The following is a 20384-nucleotide window of genomic DNA, read 5'->3' on the forward strand; positions in this document are numbered from 1 at the left end:
AATGAACAACATGTGCCAGAACAGTTTTGTTAACTAACATTAGTAGTTAAGCTTAGAGAAACTACTGAAATCACTAAGTTCATTTCAATTCAAGCAAGCATGACTGTTTAAAAATTTTTAAACATATGTCCATGAAAATTGTATTTTTAAAGTAGAATATTTCTATAAATTTAGTAATTAAAACATTTCTGTAAAATGAGTCATTCGGACAATCCAAAACAATTTCATATACCACTATACATAATTTTGCTTTTCTGCAGGAGTCCATTTGCTAGAAAAAAAATTACATACCCTTGTAAAGTATCAGAACCACTCTCTGTTTTGCTGAATGTTTGCTCATGTTCTTCTGTGTCACTAGTTTGATCTTCACTTGTAGAGGCTTTGGTTGTGGTTTCTCGCAGGCCACAAGTGGCCCAGCTACTCATTCTCTGAAAATAATGAAATTCTACTGGTCCAAGTCCTACTGATTTAAAGAACTCTCTGCCTACATAGTGTGTCCAGTCACACTTGTGATGGCAACACAGTGCAATAACAATTCCAGCTACAGGCTTACAGTCGTCTTTGTTGCCTTCATTATCAGCAGAATTATTAGAAGCCACCTCTGTCGTATCAGTCCTAGAGCGTTTTGGTGCAGGCTGCTCATTTTCTCCATCACAGCAAGCTGTATAACTTTCAACCAAGCACCTCAAAGCAAGATCTGGGAAAAACCAGATATACCCCCCAAAAATTAGTGATGAACACCATGCCATTATTTATACAGGCTCTGTCGTGGTTGGGAATGTACTTCCCACAAAGAAGAATAAAAGTATATATCGCAAACTAAGACAAAAAGCAATTTTAAGGATAGCTAGAAATTACAAGCATGCTTTGAAAACATGAAAACCCTAAATGCTAGATGAATATTATGAGACCTCTGGAGCTACTAAGGGCTTATCCTCTTGAATATTTGTTCTACACAAGTAAATTTGAAATACTTTTGTTACCAAACTGGTGTATTGTAGGAGGATCTACTCCCTGTAAAACATGCAAGTATTTGCTCTAAAAGTTTAATATCTAGGACACAATTTATTTAATACGTAGATGTACTTTCTAAATGCTTAACTGTGTCATCTTTTAACAGTACCTATATAGGTGTCATATTTGAGATTAAAAAGTGTATTAGTTTAAAATTATCAGGACAGAAACACATTATTCTCTTTTGTTTGCTTGGGATACATATTCAGATAGCCAATACAAATTTAGAAAGAAAAATATTTCAGAGTAGAGGCAACAGTGTTAAAAAAACCCAAAACACTACAAATACATGACCCATGCCACCATACACTACTCTTTGTTCTACTCTATAAAAAACAAGAAAGGTTTTACTTCTGTCTAAAGTAGGCTTGCACCTATTATCCATTTACTATTCCACTGAAGAAGTCAGTAGATATTTAGAATGTAACTGCTACATTCACCAACAAAGGGTTAGAGGGCAAGAAAAGCTTAAAAGGACAGTTTGGAAGATCAGTCCATTCAGACTGTAAGATTTAGTATCCTAACTTTCTGCAGTTATGTATTGGTTTTGTGTGGCAAGGTTTTGGTAGCAGGGGGGTTACAGGCATGGGTTCTGTGAGAAGCTGCTGGAAGCTTCCCCTGTGTCTGATAGAGCCAATGCCAGCCGGCTCTAAGACAGACCAGCCACTGGCCAAGGCCGAGCCAATCAGCAATAGTGGTAGTGCCTCTGTGATAACATATTTAAAAAGGGGGAAAAAAAAGTTGCAGTGGACACAGAAACAGCAGCCAGAGAGAGGAGTGAGAACATGTAACAGGAACAACCCTGCAGACACCAAGGTCAGTGAAGAAGGAGGGGGAGGAGGTGCACTGGAGCAGAGATTCCCCTGCAGCCCGTGGTGAAGACCATAGTGAGATGGGTTGTTCCCCTGCAGCCCATGGAGGTCCACAGTGGAGCAGATATCCACCTGCAGCCTGGGGAGGACCCCACGCCGGAGCAAGTGGGTGCCCGAAGGAGGCCGTGACCCCATGGGAAGCCTGTGCTGGAGCAGGCTCCTGGCAGGACCTGCAGATCTGTGGAGAGAGGAGCCCACAGAGCAGGTTTTCTGGCAGGACTTGTGACCCCGTGGGGGACCCACGCTGGAGCAGTGTGCTCCTGAAGGACTGCGCACCGTGGAAGGGACCCATGCTGGAGCAGTTCGTGAAGAACTGCAGCCCGTGGGAAGGACTCATGTTGAAGAGGTTCATGGAGAACTGTCTCCCGTGGGAGGGACCCCATGCTGGAGCAGAGGAAGAGTGTGAGGAGTCCTGCCCCTGAGGAGGAAGGAGCAGCAGAGACAATGTGTGATGAACTGACCGTAAACCCCATTCCCTGTCCCCCTGTGCAGCTGCGGGGGTAGGTAGAGACTCCGGGAGTGAAGTTGTGCCCAGGAAGAAGGGAGGGGTGGAGGGAAGGTGTTTTAAGATTTGGTTTCATTTGTCATTACCCTACTCTGGTTGATTGGCAATAAATTAAGTTAATTTTCCCTAAGTCGAGTCTGTTTAGCCTGTGACAGTAATTAGTTGAGTGATCTCTCCCTGTCCTTATCTTGACCCATGAGCCCTTTGTTTTATTTCCTCTCCCCTGTCTAGCGGGGGAGGGGGGGGGAGTGATAGAATGGCTTTGGTGGGCACCTGGCATCTAGCTAGGGTTAACCCACCACAAGTTAACACATATATAATTTATACCTGTTGCAGCACCACACAAATGCTTCCCAATTCCTACCACTGGTAGTTTTTTCTTCTCCAGAACAGGTACCTTCTCTACATGGGAAAAAACCCAAAGAAAATAAACACACACACACATTCCACAACAACCCCAGAACCTCTATTATTATAGTTGGGGCAATATTTTTTCCGATAATATATTATTCCAATAATATAATTTCAGCACACTTAAAGAAATAAATGTTTACCACTACAAAAAATACAGTTGTCTGTACATACAGCTATAAGCTATTAAAAGGAAAGTTTCTTTTTCTAAAACAAACGAAGAGAATCGGATGCTGTGGCTGAGAAGCATATTTAACTATTTCAACTATTTTTATACTGCCTATGAAATATAAATATGACATTAATAAAACATCTCCTCATGACAGGCATTCCCACAAATTCTATAGTACTGATATGCATAGCATATCAATGATATGCAGACTTGCTTCATTCTGCATACCTAAAACAAAAAATGTAAAGGAGTTTAATCCTGCAAGTTCTAAAAAACCTTCAAAATGTTTTTGTTTTGGCATTTCTCACCTATAATGATGTCCTATAAGTGTATAAAAAGCAGAAAATTTTAAATCTCCATTTAATATATATGTGTGTACATATGTATCTACACACAGCATTAACGTGTCCAAGCAACCACTGAGAAAAATCTTCAAAACCATTTAAACTGACTTAAACTCCAGTATTCGAAATATAAAATTAAACCTCTATTTCAGAATTATGCAAGCCAAGAGGGAACTTACTTAAACATAGATGTTGAATATCAACTTGAAGCCTTTCAAATATAGAATCTCTCCTTTTATGTTTTCCATCCACCTGTGTAAACAGAACAAGCTCATTAAGTAGGGCTGGCCAGTAATAATTATAATTTTGCTCCAGGTATTAATGCCAGACTGTCTTCCTGTCACGTCAACACCTGCACATTTCCAATATTATACACCAGGATTTTTTTCTAATAAATTTACTATTGGCGAAGTATGGAACGTAGACAATCACACGTCCAAAACTTTAAAATTTAAAGGCTTTATGTTATTTTTGAAGATAAAAAGCAAATACTAACAGCTTCAATGACAACAGTTTAAAAACTATACTCTGCTAATGTGACGATATCCTCTCTTACCTTGAATCTTGTAGTTGCCCTTTCCACAAGCAAAAACTGAACATTTTCAACATTCTGTAAAGCAACATCAACCCAATGAGACAGCTTTCCTCGCCCAGCTCCAAACTCAACAAAACATCTTCCTGGACCAAGTAAATGTAATTTTTCCATGTTACCTAAAATAGAAGCCTACAAACATCAAAAGATTATTTACGAGCTAAGCAAATACATACACTGTGTATTGTAATGCCTGATAGAAAAATGATCACTTCACCAAACTACAGAGGACTTTTTCAAGTCTTCCCTTCTATGAGGGATTAGGGAAAAGATCTTGTGTGTACAGAAGAAAGGGATTATAAATTCTGGCTAGTCAGCATCACCCTGCCCTTCTTCCACTGCTCACAGAACTCCACCCAGTAGTTTTTGGAATAGATTTTTGGGATCAGGTACCTATTATAATATCTTTCTCTGCTGATTCTTGAAGTAGCCATCCAATATATGGGTACTATACTGAATTTTCTGTGAAGCATCAGTGCCTGCAGAGCCCCTTCTCTCTGCTGCAGTTACGCATTTTGTAATACATAGGAAAGGAAAGTAGAGCATGGGAAGAAAGTACACGAAACAGACATTTCTCACTTTTAAATTTTTCTTCTCAAAACTTTCTATTTTGCTACAGTATGCAATCCATTTCCCTTAAAATTCCTGCTGTTCGATATCCATTAAAAAGGCAGAAGGTAAACTCAGGCTCTCCAATACTTTTTATGCATCTGTTACACAACCAGGAAATCTAGGACCAGCTCTTACAGAAAAAGTAAAAAATTCCTTTTACTTCTTAGCAAATACAACATTTTACCTTTTGTAGCTCAGATTTATTACGATTTAATATAAAATAAGAATATATAAGTAAAAATTCAGAACACCACCACACAATTTGTAATTTATTTCAGTATCCTAATAAACTTTTGTGACTTTTGTTACCAACGCTTAACAAAGCGGCCATTCAAAAGTTATATATAAGCTGTTATTTGAAGAGCACAGAGTTATAGAGCATATCAGATTTCCTCTGTATGAATTGACTAGCATTATCCACGCACAGTCACTCAAATTTACAACAGCAGAGTTCCACATGTTCAAAAACATCTATAGCTATTAGTAAAGCAGTGACCATACCTGTTGTTTCAAGTGTTTGAAAGCAGATTCCCCATTCTTTGGGTCATTTAAGGCTTCTTGTAAAGCCTGGTGGGACAGTATTCGTTCCTTAAGGCAAAGTTCCAGGCCTGCATGCAAATGCAAAACTTATACCTAGAAGTTTCCAGTTTCCAAGGGTTTCTGGTTTTGTAACACACAAGTTACAATATTCAGACATAAGTTCAATTTGTAGCGCTAACAACATAGTCTGTTGGGAGCATAAATATATCATCATATATTTATAACACAGCTGTATTGTTATCTGTAATGATATTTGAGTGGGAAACAAAAAAACACAAAAAGAAGGGAAATTAGCTATATGAACATTCTCTCAATCTAGTTTATTCTTCCGAGTAAAATTTAGCTATTGGAGGATTGCCTACATCTTGATGATAATTACTTCAGAGGTGTTTAGTGCCAAATATCTCACATTTTCAGATATCTATCAACAAAAATAACAATCAAATATTTAATCAATTCAATTTAAAACATCTTATTTTCAGTATTAAGTAAGCTCACCATTACTTGCTTTTTTCAACTTGATAATTAAGTTCTCCAGCTCTTCTTTGGATAGAGAAGAGATAGGTACCTTTTTAAGGAAAAAAAAGCACCACCCATAAATATAAGACCCTTATTTTTGCTAGTTCTTTAGTCATATGATAAATTGCAACATGTTATGTAGGGACTGAGCTTTAGAACAAATAAATGTACTTACTTGTTTTTCTGGTATTTCTGCTACATCTTTTAAACCTGCATTAATATCTTGAACAAAGTAGACCTTTAAAAATCAAAAGAAAAGAAATCTGATTCTGTTAATTACCAGGAAGCAAAAAGCTAAATTCTTCAGTGTTTTATCATAAGGTACATAGCAATAGGAATCCACTGCAAAAGAAGATATTCCAAGTAATTTTTTTCCTATAGTCTGATCCGGAATCCCCAGCAGAAATGACTGTTCTGACACATTTTGACAAGATTGAACATGTTCATAAGAGTTAAGCTGTCAATGCTTACTAGACTGATTCCAGAGACCATTTTAAGGTTTTCCAGGTAATACTAAAGGTGCAATACCAATAAGGCAGAAAGGCAGACAATAAAGAAGCCATCTTCTGTTTTCTAGAAACAGCTATTGAAGACATACATCCTATTCCTTCCCTCAGCACTGGGTGCAACTGTCAGCCTAGCTTTCCATAATTCACGGCTAGCTGGAGTGAAGCAGGCAGTTGGCTAGGGCAGCAGACTGCCAGAGGGAGGAAAATGCCTAGAGCCTCCCTGCTAGTTTTGCTTTCTGAGGACAATCTCTCATCATGCCTCTAAAATGAATGGCGTTGTGAGACTGTTCTTAGAGAACGTTGTTGAGAAAAATGAATTCGGCATTTTCATTTGTAACTAAGAGAACTGAAAAGTTGTACTGAACTACACTGAGAGGGGACATAGAAGATGAGGAGACTGGAATGTGATTTCCATTTCAGCAAGTACTTATTCAGCTTCCATACTGTCCTTACTGTAGTGCTTGCTAAGACTGCTGTCCTCCAGTTCACAGCTGCTGTCAGCACAATAAATGCTCTGCAGACCTGTAATGTTTAGGGTCTTAAATCTGAGAGGGAGTAGTGCTAAATTTACACTGCACTTACTGGCTTTGGCTTCTCTCTTGAATTACATTTTTTTAAATGCTTTTGTAGTTGGTCTTCATATACAGTGCTAAAATCCAAATGGAAAGAAAAGTAAGTAACAGCATTTATCATGTGAACTCTGACAAAGAGTAGGAAAAGCATTTACATATACTTACTGTTTTGGATCAAGAGGGCACGGAATTCTTTTTCTATCATTTTCTTCCTAGTTACAGAGGAAAAAGTTTTAGACAACACTTCAGCATGCATTCAGTGTTCCTGTTTTAGAAAAGCTGTTGAGGGACATCTGACTTTCATAAAACATCTATTCCGAGGTAGGTGGGTTAACCGGAATGGAGAAACTAAGACAAGAATTTTATACGTAAACGGATCCTGAAAGAATAAGCCTATGATGTAATGGCAGGGTAAATGCTGGGCTGAACTGACAGCCTTAGCTCATCCAGGGCTCAAAGGCAGGCGCAGGCGCTGCCTCTCCTGCCCCTACTGCGGGGCCAGCTCAGGCGGACATGCCACCCCCCGCCCCCCGGGGTGCCGCCGGGGGTTCCGCCTGCCCCAGCCCCTCCCAGAGACGCGGGGGCTCCCCTGAGGCCAGGAGCCCATCCTCCCCAGCCGGAGAAGGGAGCCTGCTGCTCCGCCTGGCGAGGCCCGGTACCTCCTGCTGCCCATGCTCTCCGCAAAAGCGCCTCCCAGCAGCCGGGGTCATCTTGCAGAACCGCTTCTTCCTCTCCACGAAGTAGGCACATCGCGCTGGGACTGGAGTCCCTCGCCCCGGCTCCGCCGCCGCCATTTCCTTCCCAGGACCCCCTGCGGTCACCGCCTCGCCTCCATCTTGAGGCTCCTCCTCCGCGGGAGCCGGGCGCCAAACTCGAAGCGCAAGATGGCGGCGGAGAGTATGTTCAACCGGCCGGTGTGCGTGCAAGTGAGGTGCCAGGGCTGCGAGGAGAGGTGAGGGGCTAGCTTGAACGGCGCGGTGGGCTCTGACTTGGTTTCCTCACCAGCTGCGCGGAGCTTTTATCGCATTCCTCAGGAGAAGGGCTGCTGAGCGGCAGGTTCTTTCCTGCTCTCTTTTCTTCCTGCCTTGTGCCCTAACAGCTGCTGGGCGAGAGGCGGGGCCCTGCGCGTTGTGCAGGCGGTGAGCTTAGTAGCTGCCTGCGTTGTTCTTGCTTTGGGGCTGCTTATGGGGACCCTCTGGGTCAGAGGGAAAGGGACTTGGTCGCAGCAAGGCTGGAGGCAGTCAGTGAGGGCTGGAGTGGCTGCCGCGGGTGCCTTGCTAGGGGAGCGGGGGCGGAGGGGGCACGCAGTGGCTTTCCAGAAACACTTGAGGGGTATGGGCCCAAACGCGTCTCCCCTGCAGGCGACGCGAGGGCCGGGATTCCTGCCTCGGCCCCGCACGGGCCCTCGCAGCGCTGCGGGTCCGGCCGGCCGGGCCGCTGTGTTTGCGCGTCTCCCACGCCGCAGCGGTTGCCCCGCGGGCAGGCCCGCCTCCTCCTCCTCCTCGCGGGCTGGAGCCGGCATTACCGCGGCCTCCTGGGGCATTTCAGCTCCTTCGTTACTGCCCCTGCGGCGTGGGCGAGCCCACGCGTCCGTCCCGATCGGTTTCTGCCGAGGGCTAGTTGATTTGGGCGCAGTCGTGTGCGTGTGTGCATGGCTTAGCACTGGGGCTTGGTAAAGCCTGGGGGTATTTGATGTGAAGTGTCTATTCAAAATACAGTGAATTTCAGTAATATAGGTCCTATCTGGATTAGGCAGCGTGTGCAAGCAGGCCTTAGGGCTACTCTGGCATGCCTGTATTAGAAGGCACAGAAAGGCTGATGTCTGTGGGTGTGTTTTGTAATGCAAGTAACTTCTCGGGTTACTCAACAAGAAGTAAATGAAGACAAGGTAGCACTGTATAAATGATTATCAAAAGTTTCAGCAATCCATAATAAATTTCAACAGGGTTTTCCAAAGGTTCTAGTTTCTGGACGATGTTTCAAAATTTCTGCCTTGCTATTTAAAGTTTGGTGGACAACAAACAACAAAAAAACCTGAGTTGACTGGGGAGCTGTAATGATAACTGAAACTGTGGGGCTTTCATGTATCTTAGTAGTAGTCTTCAATGGGAACTTTCTTGATAGTTCTGCCTAAATTTTTGTTTTCAAAGTGTCATCTGATTCCTGTAATGTGGCTATGAACACATGTTATTTGGAGAATGTTTTCTTGATTTGTTACTAAGCTTCATCTTTTTGTACACAGGAGATTAAATGTTCGGGTGAATATTGAGCTACTGTCAATTTCTAATCCTGTTCATAAAAAGGTTTGTGGATAGTTTAATTTGTGTCATTCATTAGGTATTATCTGAATTTCATTGCGTAAGAGGATAAATAGGCAAAGGAAAAGTAAAATAGGATTTTAGTATGTTTGTCACTTGACCTTATTTCTGATAACATTTCTTGAGTAATTTAGTTGGTTTGGTATGGTATTTTTTTTTCCTAGCCTTTTTAGATGTCTCTTAGTTTGGCTGTTCATGGGTCTTGGTAAACTTGCAAATTAAAAGTATTTGGAGACCCTCAGGGGAACCCGAGTTGGAGCTTAAGAGCAGTCTTGCTTTAAATATACTCAACACTTATTTAAGAATGTAGAGCGGCAGTTGTCTTTCCAAAGTCCTCATCTCAACTAGCAAAAAATGACAACTTGTATGTGGATGTAACATTTGCTTTTTATTGACAGGTGTGTTAGTCTTTGAATGTTTGGAATTTGTCCAGTGGGGGTAGGAAGGAATGTACTAAATTTGCAGTAAAAAAAAAAAAAAATCATCTTTCTCAGGAAAAATAGCAATGAGATTACTACTGGAGGTTATAAAATCTTTTTTGTTGTATGTCTAATATGTCACTTAAATTTTACATCCACCTACCATGATGTTAAGATTGGTCATTAGTTTGTTATAGTGTTATTGAGTAAAGATTTGTTTGTAAAGGAGCACAGCTTTTTTTTTTTTTTTTTTTTTTTTTTGTAAGATCCTGCTAACTGTGACAATGATAATATTGTGTGAAGAAGCAGTTCAGTCAAAAACTGTGTACCAAGTTGCAGCCTGTGTCAGCAGGAGCCTGGAAATCCAGTTGGGTACATCAGTGTGTGATCAGTCTAAAAAGATACCTTCAAATGCTTGGATCAGTTAATGGCACATCAAACCAAGTGGGCATTATTATCCTCCTCAACAGTCTGCCCTAGTTGGTTTGGGGTGACGTTAGTTTTAACGTAAGCTAGCTGCACATGTAAATCCCAAAGTTTGTTTATACATCTCCAACTGAGAGTTTTGTTAGTGTTACTGGTATCTGAATTGCTGAAACTTGTTTCAGTTCTGTGTATGTACATGTGCTATGGTCACACTTGAGTTATGTTGGAAGAGCTGTCAGGTTTCTACTTCCTTTCTTGCCTCTGCTAGGGAATATTCTTCACACGGGTGTGAGCCTCATAGAGAACACGTGCCTGGGCCTAATGTACCAGGTGTTCTGCATAACCCCAGCCTTGTAATGAAAGACTAATGTTTACAGAGAAGGCAATTTTTCCAAAACTCTGTGTAGACCTCCAGGGAACAAAAAAGTTTATTTTTTAAAAGCTAAGCAGCTTTATGCTGCAATTTTCTTTATGAGCTTACTGGGCTTCAGCTGTACCCTTTTTATGCTTGCTTTGCAAAGCTCTGTATTCAAATATATGAACTCCTCAGAAGGTGGTTCCTTAAATGTTTAGGAGCACTATGCTCTGAAAAACTTCCAGTTATGGGAGTGATGTGTTTGTGATCCATTACAGTGGACTGCTGGTGCTACGCTATTTCACGATGGGGAAAAATAGCAAATAGGTTTCTTTCTGTAAAATGGAGAAGACACATTGAAACCTTTGCTGCTCAAAGTTGAAGGTTTTTACTTGGTTTATTTTTGTGAGGAGTAGTTATCCTGTTTTTCCCACTGTAATATTTGAAGTTGTGTTAAACCTTAATGTTTTTCACCTTCTGAATTAGTTGCCACAATTCTACCTTATTTTTCATTTGCGATATTGGTTTACAATATTTAAACAATCCTACAGGGTGGTTTATAGTATTTTAAATCATATTTAAATGTCTGTCTTTTCAGGATTTAGCTGTTCGATTGACTGATGATACTGATCCTTTTTTCCTTTATAATCTTGTCATATCTGAGGAAGATTTCCAAAGGTAAGTGAAATTATAATGTCTGCGAAACATTTCTAAATGGCAAAAAAGAATGAAGGAATATTTTTAGCTTAGAATGGTCTATCTTAGAATTTAGGTTTTGGCATTTTTCACTTGCAGAGTTTTGTCAGTATTTTGGTAGTATTGCTCTCTTTGGCCAGCTGGTTAAACAGCCAAGTACAGGAAAGTGATTGGCTCAGGATTATACAGATGAATGACAGAATCCTGATGTTAAGTTCCCTGCATAGCTACACTAACACAGTTAATATTACTACTTGCATCTTCTGTTTATTGTAACTACTTGACTATTATATGCGTGTGAACTATTTCAAGAAATAATTGCAAGAGGAAAGTCTGTTTTCATGGACATGGATTCACAGACCTGAGCCTTTGTTGTATGGGTTTCTTGCATACTAATTGTACTGTTGGGTCTCATTTTACTTTACTTGCTCAGAATTTATCATCAAATTTGGGCACCAGGCATGAGCAGTTCAGTTTTCTGCTTTGTTTTTTGGTGGATTTTTTTAAAGAGGTGTGATCAGTGTGTGGATCAAAAGGCAAAAGTGAAATAGTGTTTGTAAAACAGGTGTGCAGAAGCAGTGTTTTGTTATATGAGGTATAGCCTTGTGCATACAGTGTTGAATGTTTCTGTCTTTGAATTTACTGTGTGTGTGGTGAAGGTGCGCGATTAAATAAACAAGTAGGCAGATAAAGTCTTCATAATGGTTGAGTCTCCCCTCACTGTCCTTTGCTTCTTCCATGTGCCCCTGTTGAATAACTGTACCACTCTGTGCTGTAAGGAAGACATCTACTCAAAGGAGCACATTTGTTGTGCTACAGTAACTTCTTTTTTTCAGTGCAGCCCATTTGCAAAAACTCTTGAAATCAAAAATGTCCTCTGGTGATTATTATCCAAGATGTGATCACATTTCTTCTGTGTTCAGAATTGAAAATAACATGCTAGCGAACTTTAATGATATGATCAGAATTAGTTCTTTCTACTAGTGTAAACGAAATATTTCATAGGAAATAAACTACACTTACATATATGGTTAATTTTTTTTTTTTTTTTTCTGTTTATATAGTTTAAAATCCCAGCAAGGTCTCTTGGTAGACTTCTCTGCTTTCCCACAAAAATTTATAGATCTGCTTCAGCAATGCATTCAGGAACAGAACAAAGATATCCCAAGGTAGGTAATAAGTGAGTGCCATATTACTCTGTGTGTATGTTTTGAGTTCTTAAAATACTTGTCAGCCACTCAGGGTCAGTAGAACAAGGGTAATTTAACTTTCCCCTGGATGCATTTGAGTATCAGTCAGTGGATGTTACTGACAAAACCTAAGTCTCAGGAGGACTGAGCAGTGGAATTGATGTCTAGTAATAGTTTCCCCATCTGAGTTGAAGCTGGCAAGCTTCACAAGCTAGCAGATGTGCAAGGATGCAGCACTGGTCCTTTTTCTTTTTTTCTTTTTATTCTTTTAAACAGTTTACTGCTAGAGAGCTAATCTGAATTTGATGGACTGAGGTGTAAATCATTCTGTTTCACAGGAGAAGGCAGAGTTATAAGGCATTCTGACAAGGATTCTTCTACTTTCATTTCAGATATTAAGATGTGAGGGGGGAGACCTGAAGTCCACTCTTCTCTGTAGTGGCCTTTTCAATATTATTTTTGTTTGTGTGGGTACTGAGGAAAGGCCTGTCCAGAGGACCTAGCTCCGCTTCAGTAGTCAGGTCATTTCTGGAAGTATGTACTGTGGGCTGTGAATCTTACTAGCTTGTAGGATACTTAAAAGCCAGAAGTCTGTTTTCCTTTTGAATTTGGTTACAAAGGCCTTACTTGGTTTTGGACTCTTAAGTCTAAGATGGGCTTCTGAAAATTTTACAAATAAACAAACTAATCAGTTTTGTACATTTCTTACTGTAAGGTACAAGCATTTTAGTTGGTATTTGTTTGTAGTATTAACTACAATATCGGGACTGAATTTCATTGTTCTTCGTCAAACAAAAGCTGGACAGCCCTTTATTGCACATATAAAAACCTATTTTATTTGAAAATAGCTTGTAGGACCTACAAGTAATTTCAGGAAAAGAAATATGCTAAACATTTGATTATTTTTTATTTTCCCTAGGTTTTTGCTGCAGTTAGTTTCTTCAGCATCTGTTCTAGATCACACACCTGTCTTTTTAAATGTAGTGGAGACCAACCCATTTAAACATCTTACCCATCTCTCTCTAAAATTCCTACCAGGAAATGATGCAGAAATAAAGAAGTTTTTAGCCAGCTGTTTGAAATGCCTTAAGGTAAAATGAGGGCTTGTCTTAGCTGCAACTAGACCTTGATGCTGTGTGTACTTAAGCATTTTTTTCCGTCTTAATACTTCAAAAGTATGTCCCAAATTGTATGCTCTGGTTTATTTTTTTATTTTAGCTCACATATGTCATTGCATGCAGTTATTTGGGTGCATGTTATAAAACTAAATTGTTACTGTCACTCTAGCAATGAAAATATTACATGTATATTCAGCCAAGCACGGTAATTTGAACTGGCAGAAAATCAGGTATTTTACACATGCAATGCATGCAGTATGCAGCTGTCCAATGCTTCTGAATGCTCCAGTGTCTTGTGCTTCATAGCCTTGTGCTGATTGCCAGATCAACTGAAAAGTAAAATACTGTAAACTTTCAATCTCTTTGTTCTGCAGTTGGGTTTGGGAAAGCATGCATGTGTATATAAATTCTACGGCTTTATGGACTTCTAAGGGCTAGTAGCTATAAATAGCAAATTAAAATTGTAATGTTGATGCAGTTGGTAGCATGCTAGGTTTTATTTAATGAGAAATTAATGGCCTCATAGTTTGACTGTTGTCTGTTTCAGTTTATAGCCTGGGATTTGTGCCTCTCCTGCTGTGCTGTCATGTTTATAGCCACCTAATAAGCTATTTTAATAACATAAATTTACAGTATTTCAGTTAATTTGTTGTTCATGCAACTCCTTTGTAAACAAGTCTTTATGATAAGATATTATTTCCTTATAGAAACTTGGTGAAAATTTAATTTGGGTTTTTACCTTGTGAGCTAATGCCTTTTCTTTTAAATTTATTAATTAAATAAACTTCATATTGAATAAGATATAATAAGATGATTTTTCCACAAATATAATAGGTATGTGGTTGCTTAGGCAGGGTATGCTGATAAAATGGAGCTAAATACTACTTGTATTTTGGGAACTAACAATTTGACTTGATGTCAATTTGTACATAGGAAGACAAAATGATGTTGGAAGAAAAGCTTAGAAAAACCGAAGAGGATCTTACCAGACAACTGAGCTACACTCAACAGGTAGTGTAAATTTTTAACTTTCCTGTTGTAAGTTGCACTTCTTTTACTCTATGGAAAAGGTACCTTCTTGTGGGCTTGTTGGTTAGCCACTACCTAGCCAAGATAATTGACTTGGGAGCAAGTGAAAAGAAGAAAAGTAGTCTACTGTAGCTTTTCTTAAGAATGAGTGAAGCATGCAACTGAAGAATAAAATTTAGTTCTTACAGTACTAAAACAGAATATTATTTTGTTTTGTACAGAGGTCTGCCTGTATGCGCATACACGTATATGCGTATACTAAATATGTGGTAGTGTGAAGATAAGTACACTCTACATATTCCGTGAGTGGTTGGAAAGCCTTGTGTTTGGAAAACTTGTGAAACCATAAGTAAATCAGAAGTCTTGGATGTCATGTTACTGTACTACTTCTTGATTTTTGCAGTCAGCCCAGTAATGACTTCACATTTGTGTTTCAAGAGGATGATTTAGGCCAAATTCTAGAATTACCAAGGTGACTTTTGACTATTATGAAACAGAAAAATTCCATTAAAACTCCTATTGTGGACCTTTTTTGGAATGTAATACTTGTTTACCTCATCTTTGCAGTTTCAGTTGGAGTTACTGGAATGTGTTTGCTAGATTGGAACATAGAATTACAAATCAAAAAGAGGAAAAGATGCTGCTGAAGAATTCCACCCCCTGCCCCCCCCCCCCCCCCAGCACTGTGTTATAAGGGTAGGGAATATCAGCAGACTGTTTTTTCACTCTTAAATAGTGGTTGGAAGAAAATAAAGTGGAAATGAAGATTATTTTATCCACAGTGCCAGAAAGGTGCTCTTTAGCTTCTCAGTGCCTTACTTTCCTGTTTACAGAATGAACAGACATTTTGGCATCTGGTGCTGAAATTTAGACTTTTCTTAATAATTCCGTGTCCTTTTGAAGAAGTAACAGTAAACAATCATTCAGTATTGACTGAAATGCTTAAATTTTTAAAACCCTATATGCTTTGTCAAACTTAAACAGAGCTTGTCAGAGAAGAGCCGAGAACTAGACAAACTGAAAAATGAATGGACATCATACACTACAGCTCTAACAAACAAACACACGCAGGAGCTGACAAATGAAAAGGAAAGAGCTCTCCAGGTATGACAACAGAAAGAATTAACAATATTCTTATATGTGAATAGTTTCTTGGCTTAAGTTTCAGATTCATTGAATAACTGCTTAGTTTCTTTGCTTCTCATAGGCACAAGCTCAGTACCAACAACAGCACGAACAACAGAAAAAGGAGTTAGAAAATTTGCATCAGAAAAGTATTCAACAGTTACAGAACAGACTCTCAGAACTCGAGGTCATCAACAAAGATCTAACAGAAAGGAGATACAAAGGAGACTCCACAGTCAGAGAACTGAAAGCAAAGCTTTCTGGAATAGAAGATGTATGGCTTATTAATTTCCATAACCAAACTTACTATTTTTAGAGCATTAACACTGCCTGCCTATGCATGTAATAGAAAATATAGCATATTAAGTTTGTTCAGCTCCTCTTCATTCCATGTTATGCTTACTATTTAGATAGATTTGTTTAAATTACTATTACAGGTTTTCTTAAAAAAAAAAAAAATAAAATTCCTTCCCAACATTCTAGGAATGTCAAAGAGCAAAGCAGGAGGTGCTGTCACTGCGTCGGGAGAACACTACTCTGGATGCTGAATGTCATGAAAAAGAGAAACTCGTTAATCAGCTACAGACACGGGTTGCTGTTCTGGAACAAGAGATCAAAGATAAAGATCAGCTAGTTATTAGAACAAAAGAAGTATTAGATGCGACACAAGAACAAAAGGTTCCTTCAAGTTTCGAAATAACGTTCTCTAAAGCTCTGTAGAACCTTCTTAATTGCAGTATCTATAGATTAGCAGCTGACCAGTTCCTATGAATACAGCCAGTAAGCTTTCAAATGTAGTTAAAGATTCTAAATAATGGCATCAAAAGTATACTGGATTCAGTTTTACAAAGGTTGCTACTGTTTTAATATTGTGGTACTGGAGTAAAGTTAGTGGTACTTTTTGTAAACAAAAAAATGAATGAATTGAGATCCTATGTAATTTGACTGAAAAGCAAGGACTGAATTTCTTGTAAGGATTATCTTTCAAAGAATTATTGAGGTTCTACTTGAAATCATAAGCGGTGTCTATCACGTATCTTTATTATTTTTAATATTCTTTTAAAGGCAATACTGGAAGAGAGTACAGAGAAAAAACAAAGTCATATTGAAAAACTAGAGACAACAATTAAGTCACTGTCAGCTGAACTTCTTAAGGTTTGTTTGAACATTCCATTGTCCTTATGAAATGTCTGCCTTATTTTTAGGTGTTCTATTTTGAGAACATCCGATTTATTATTTTTTTAATAGGCTAATGAAATTATCAAGAAGTTACAAGGAGATTTGAAAACTCTAATGAGTAAATTAAAATTGAAAAATACAGTAACAATTCAACAGGAAAAACTATTGGCAGAAAAAGAAGAGAGACTTCAAAAAGAGCAGAGAGAATTGCAAGACATGCGACAATCTCTTCGAATGAAAGAGCAGGAGGTATTGTGATAGGTTAACCCTCTGTCCTGTAAATGCTATTGTATGTAGTTTGTTGAGTTCTGTGTTTTTTAACTTACTTATTTACAGCAATAAGGTCTTAAATCTTTCTGTGGAATAGAATGTACTCTTTTACTTAGTTAACACGTTTATTTAAACGTGTAATCAATTTTTCATTTTTTTCACGTTAAACTGATTTGTAAGAGCCATCCATCTATATGGAAGAAAACTAAAATTGTATTAACAGTACAAAGCAATATAATGGATGAATTGACATCCTTTAGAGGGCATATTCATGTCAAAGTTGGGGAAGGTGGCAAGAACAGGAACAGAGTGAACTTTTTCTTCCATTAAGTATAATTTCATGCTTATGAGTCCTTGCATTATTTAATCATAGAAAAATTAAGGTCAGAAAGGTTTCTGGCTGTCATCTTGTCAAAACCCTAGCTAAAAGTAGGGCTTATTTTAAAAGAATTAGCTCATATTGCTTTTGTAAAAAACTTCTCTAAATAATTTTAGAACAATTTCATAGATCCTTTTTATGTATTTATATTTTTTCTTCAGTTTGTAATTAGTAGTAGCTCCTGATGGTGTTATACTTACTTATTATGGGAATATTGCAGGTTTGCAAGCTACAAGAACAGCTAGAAACTACAATGCAAAAACTAGAAGAAAGTAAGCAGTTACTGAAAACCAATGAAAATGGTAGGTTTATACAATTTCATTTCTCCCTCTGTAAAAATGACATTGTGATTTAGCTGCTACTGAAAATTAATGGGAGCAACTATAATGCTTTACCTGTGGGGTTTTTTTTTTGTAAAGAGCTGTGATTATTGTCATTTATGGAAAATAAGCTTCTGTCTGTAGTGGGTGTGCAACAACCTAGAGGTGCATGTAGAGAAGACTTCCTTTGCAGCTGGTGCTTGGGGTGGTGTGCATGTGGGGGGCCAATTCTAGAGGAAGGAACAGAATGGCATGTAGGGGTGGAGGAAGCTTGAGACTAGGCCTTCTAGTGATGCTTGAGCTTAAGGAGGAAAAACAGCCCACTAAGCTGTCACTTCTTCTGAGGAAGGGCTACTTGCTGTTTTAAACAGCTTGTAAGAGGTAGGAAGTGAGCTTGACCTTTTTCTTCTCTCTTCAGTAATCACATGGTTAAACAAACAGCTGAATGAAATTCAGATGGCAAAGAAGCTAGAGACTTCTGCCAGTACACATGGTGTTGTTAGGACTGCCATTTCACCTCATGGCATGGTAAGATATAACTATAAATAACATGGTTATGATGTAGTCATTAATTCCTGAAATGTGTGGCCTTAAAAGAAGAACTACAAAAAAAAAAAAAGTGCTTTCGTCGTCTTTGGGCCCTATAGTTTCTGGTGGGTGTGTTTGGGGGGGTTTTGGGTGGGTTTTTTGTTTTGTTCATTTTTGTAATAACATAATACCCTGTTGGGTGCTACTTGATGCCCTGGTCTTCTAAGTGAGAATTTTCTAAGCTCTTATTTATTAAAATACACAAAACAATGCAAAATTATTTTGGAAATTATGAAATCCAGGGTGAAGGGGAAAAAAAAGGTAGCATTTTTGTGTTGTGAGGTTAACTTACATACTAATTATCTTTGTATAGGTTGAAAAAGAAAGTGTACTATTTGAATACTCTTATTAGTGATATTTAGAAACTTGAAAATAAGGGGTAGGAAACATCACCTATCATCTTTGTTAAATACCATGCCTTACTGGTTCTTGTTCATTGTTGCGCCTGTGTGTACGGATACCTGTTGTCACCTAGCAATTGATGAGCTGCTTATTCTGTAGTGGAAAGGCATATCCATGCAAAGAGGTCTCTGATTTGTAGCTAGGTACATCTAATATATTAATCAGTTACAGGGTGTGTAGCTTATTATGAGCTTAGAATTATTAGCTAAGAGTGCTCAACTCATCTAACTTTTAAAAAGTTACAAGTTTTCCTGAAGAATCTTGGAAAAGTGACGTTTTCTTCCTGTCAGGAAGACTCAAATGAGCATTAGCTTTGTAATTGTGGTTAGCTGTTAGTTTGGGAATTTTGAATCTCTACAAACAATTATTTCAAGAATTGTTCTTCTCCTTTATGGATGTATTCTATTCTCTTACAGCCTGACCGACCGTCCTTTCCCAGCTCAGGAATCAATCATCCCATTTCTCCTCTGTATGCCTTCCAGAACTTTCTGGAACCAGCACACAACAAAAATGTCAATTCACAATGTCCAGTACCAAAGGCAGGCACTTTGACTCTTCTGTTTGGTTAAGAATGTGATAGAATAAAATATCAAAGCTTAATGTTTGGAATATTTCTGAAAATGCATAAATATTTACTGTAGATCCTAGTATTTTTAAACTCTGTCTTCAACATTATTATTAGTAATAGCTAATGCTTGGTTTTACGTTGCTTATTCTTGCATGCTTTGCTGCACAGAAGTGCTATGCAAGGTATAGAAACATTAATCCCTGAAAAGTTCACTCTCTGAATACACTTACTGGTGGACCACCGTATCTGGAGTAGCGCTCTCTAACCTCCAACTCTTCCATTTCTGCAGATTCAGTTTAACACACAGCTTTCAAAAATGAATCAATGTTCAGATGTTCAGATAGTGACTGCAACTAGTCATCCAGCAAATAAGGAGAAGTAAGTGTCATCTATTGTGTTTTTAGTGTGGGGGTTTGTTTTTATTATTATTGTGTTTTATAAAGCCATTTGTCTTCTATGTGTGCCTGGAACTGAACAAAACATTTCCAGTACCAAGCTAGTTCTGTCACCTGCCTTTCTCCATCAATATGTTAATGAATTTTAAGTTGTGGCAGACTTAATTGGTCATTACATATGGTTTGTAGATAACAAATGAAGAGTTTTCAGGAGTGGGTCCCAAGGAACAAAAGTTCATTGTCCCTCCCAGTGACAGATCTAAGGCTATCAAGTGATGGTCAGTCAAAAAATTAGTTCTAGACTGTTCTTAACCTACTTAGTGATGGTTTACCTTTAAATGATAAAGTTCATAGAAATGCACTAGTTCCACTTCAAGTTAAGATTCTTCTGTATCCACACTTGTTAATGTATGGCTAACTAACTACATTTGTTTTAAATTTTAATTAGCCTTTTTATTTCTAGTGGTGATAATTTGGGGCTGGAATCAAAGTATTTCAAGAAAAAAGATGACAGCATTCCTTTACGAGGGCTTAGTCAAAATACACTTAACTCAGGTATGTATGGAAATAGTAAAACAAGACCTTATTTGAAATGTACTTAAAGGGTAATAATAGTTATGGTTCTATGAACAGTATCTTGTTTCTGCTATTCTACAGAGTATCTGAAACCGTACTTACCAACTAAAGCCCAACCGTCACCAAAAGCTGCAGTAACACCAGCCTCAGCTTATTTTCCTGGATAGTAGACAGGGTTCTTAAAGTAAGAGTCCTCTTTTAACTATTTGGGGAATTTTTGGATGTCCTGTAATAATGTATTAGTAAAGTATCAATGTGAACTGACATGATTTTATAAGTCTGAATCTGTTTTCTTTGAGAAAGATATCTTGGGTGACTTTTCAGGATACTTGAGCCTAAAGAAAAGATAAAAGCTTTAAGCAGCCTCAG

The 20384-nt window shown here is 38.5% G+C and overlaps 2 protein-coding genes across 11 annotated transcripts in view; one reads left to right on the forward strand and one right to left on the reverse strand.

Annotated features, from left to right (window-relative positions):
• Positions 1-7530, reverse strand: part of TRMT13 (tRNA methyltransferase 13 homolog) — a 12371-nt gene extending 4841 nt beyond the window's left edge. For 4 of the 7 annotated variants that reach the window (XR_005933670.1, XM_041127758.1, XM_041127757.1 and 1 more), the window contains exons 1-10: positions 7322-7530; positions 6828-6874; positions 6673-6739; positions 5757-5819; positions 5561-5630; positions 5024-5130; positions 3875-4042; positions 3498-3570; positions 2719-2793; positions 292-697 (exon numbers count right to left, since the gene is read on the reverse strand). Coding sequence is in view for 6 of the 7 variants with exons in the window: in XM_041127758.1 (XP_040983692.1) it covers positions 292-697; positions 2719-2793; positions 3498-3570; positions 3875-4042; positions 5024-5130; positions 5561-5630; positions 5757-5819; positions 6673-6739; positions 6828-6874; positions 7322-7456 (1211 nt within the window). In the remaining variant the exon portion in view is untranslated. The remainder of the gene's footprint in view (positions 1-291; positions 698-2718; positions 2794-3497; positions 3571-3874; positions 4043-5023; positions 5131-5560; positions 5631-5756; positions 5820-6672; positions 6740-6827; positions 6875-7321) is intronic. The other 3 variants (XM_041127761.1, XM_041127759.1, XM_041127760.1) reach the window with 3 other exon arrangements.
• Positions 7386-20279, forward strand: SASS6 (SAS-6 centriolar assembly protein). 4 transcript variants are annotated; one of them, XM_041127754.1, is made up of 18 exons: positions 7599-7614; positions 8905-8965; positions 9666-9766; positions 10779-10858; positions 11941-12045; positions 12986-13157; positions 14118-14195; positions 15198-15317; positions 15421-15612; positions 15822-16016; positions 16404-16493; positions 16587-16766; positions 17387-17468; positions 17905-18014; positions 18893-19015; positions 19334-19422; positions 19888-19994; positions 20097-20279. In XM_041127754.1, the coding sequence occupies exons 7-18, from the start codon at positions 14127-14129 to the stop codon at positions 20180-20182; spliced, it is 1443 nt and encodes a 480-aa protein (XP_040983688.1). In that variant the 5' UTR covers positions 7599-7614; positions 8905-8965; positions 9666-9766; positions 10779-10858; positions 11941-12045; positions 12986-13157; positions 14118-14126; the 3' UTR covers positions 20183-20279. The 4 variants fall into 4 exon arrangements, with proteins under 4 accessions (XP_029888064.1, XP_029888066.1, XP_040983688.1 ...); XM_030032206.2 differs by lacking the exon at positions 9666-9766 and having other exon boundaries at positions 7581-7614; positions 10849-10858; XM_030032204.2 differs by lacking the exons at positions 8905-8965; positions 9666-9766 and having other exon boundaries at positions 7386-7614.
• Positions 20280-20384: the final 105 nt, after the last annotated feature.

The sequence above is a fragment of the Aquila chrysaetos genome, chromosome 12 (assembly GCF_900496995.4).
Source record: "Aquila chrysaetos chrysaetos chromosome 12, bAquChr1.4, whole genome shotgun sequence".
NCBI classification, from domain to species: Eukaryota; Metazoa; Chordata; class Aves; order Accipitriformes; family Accipitridae; genus Aquila; species Aquila chrysaetos.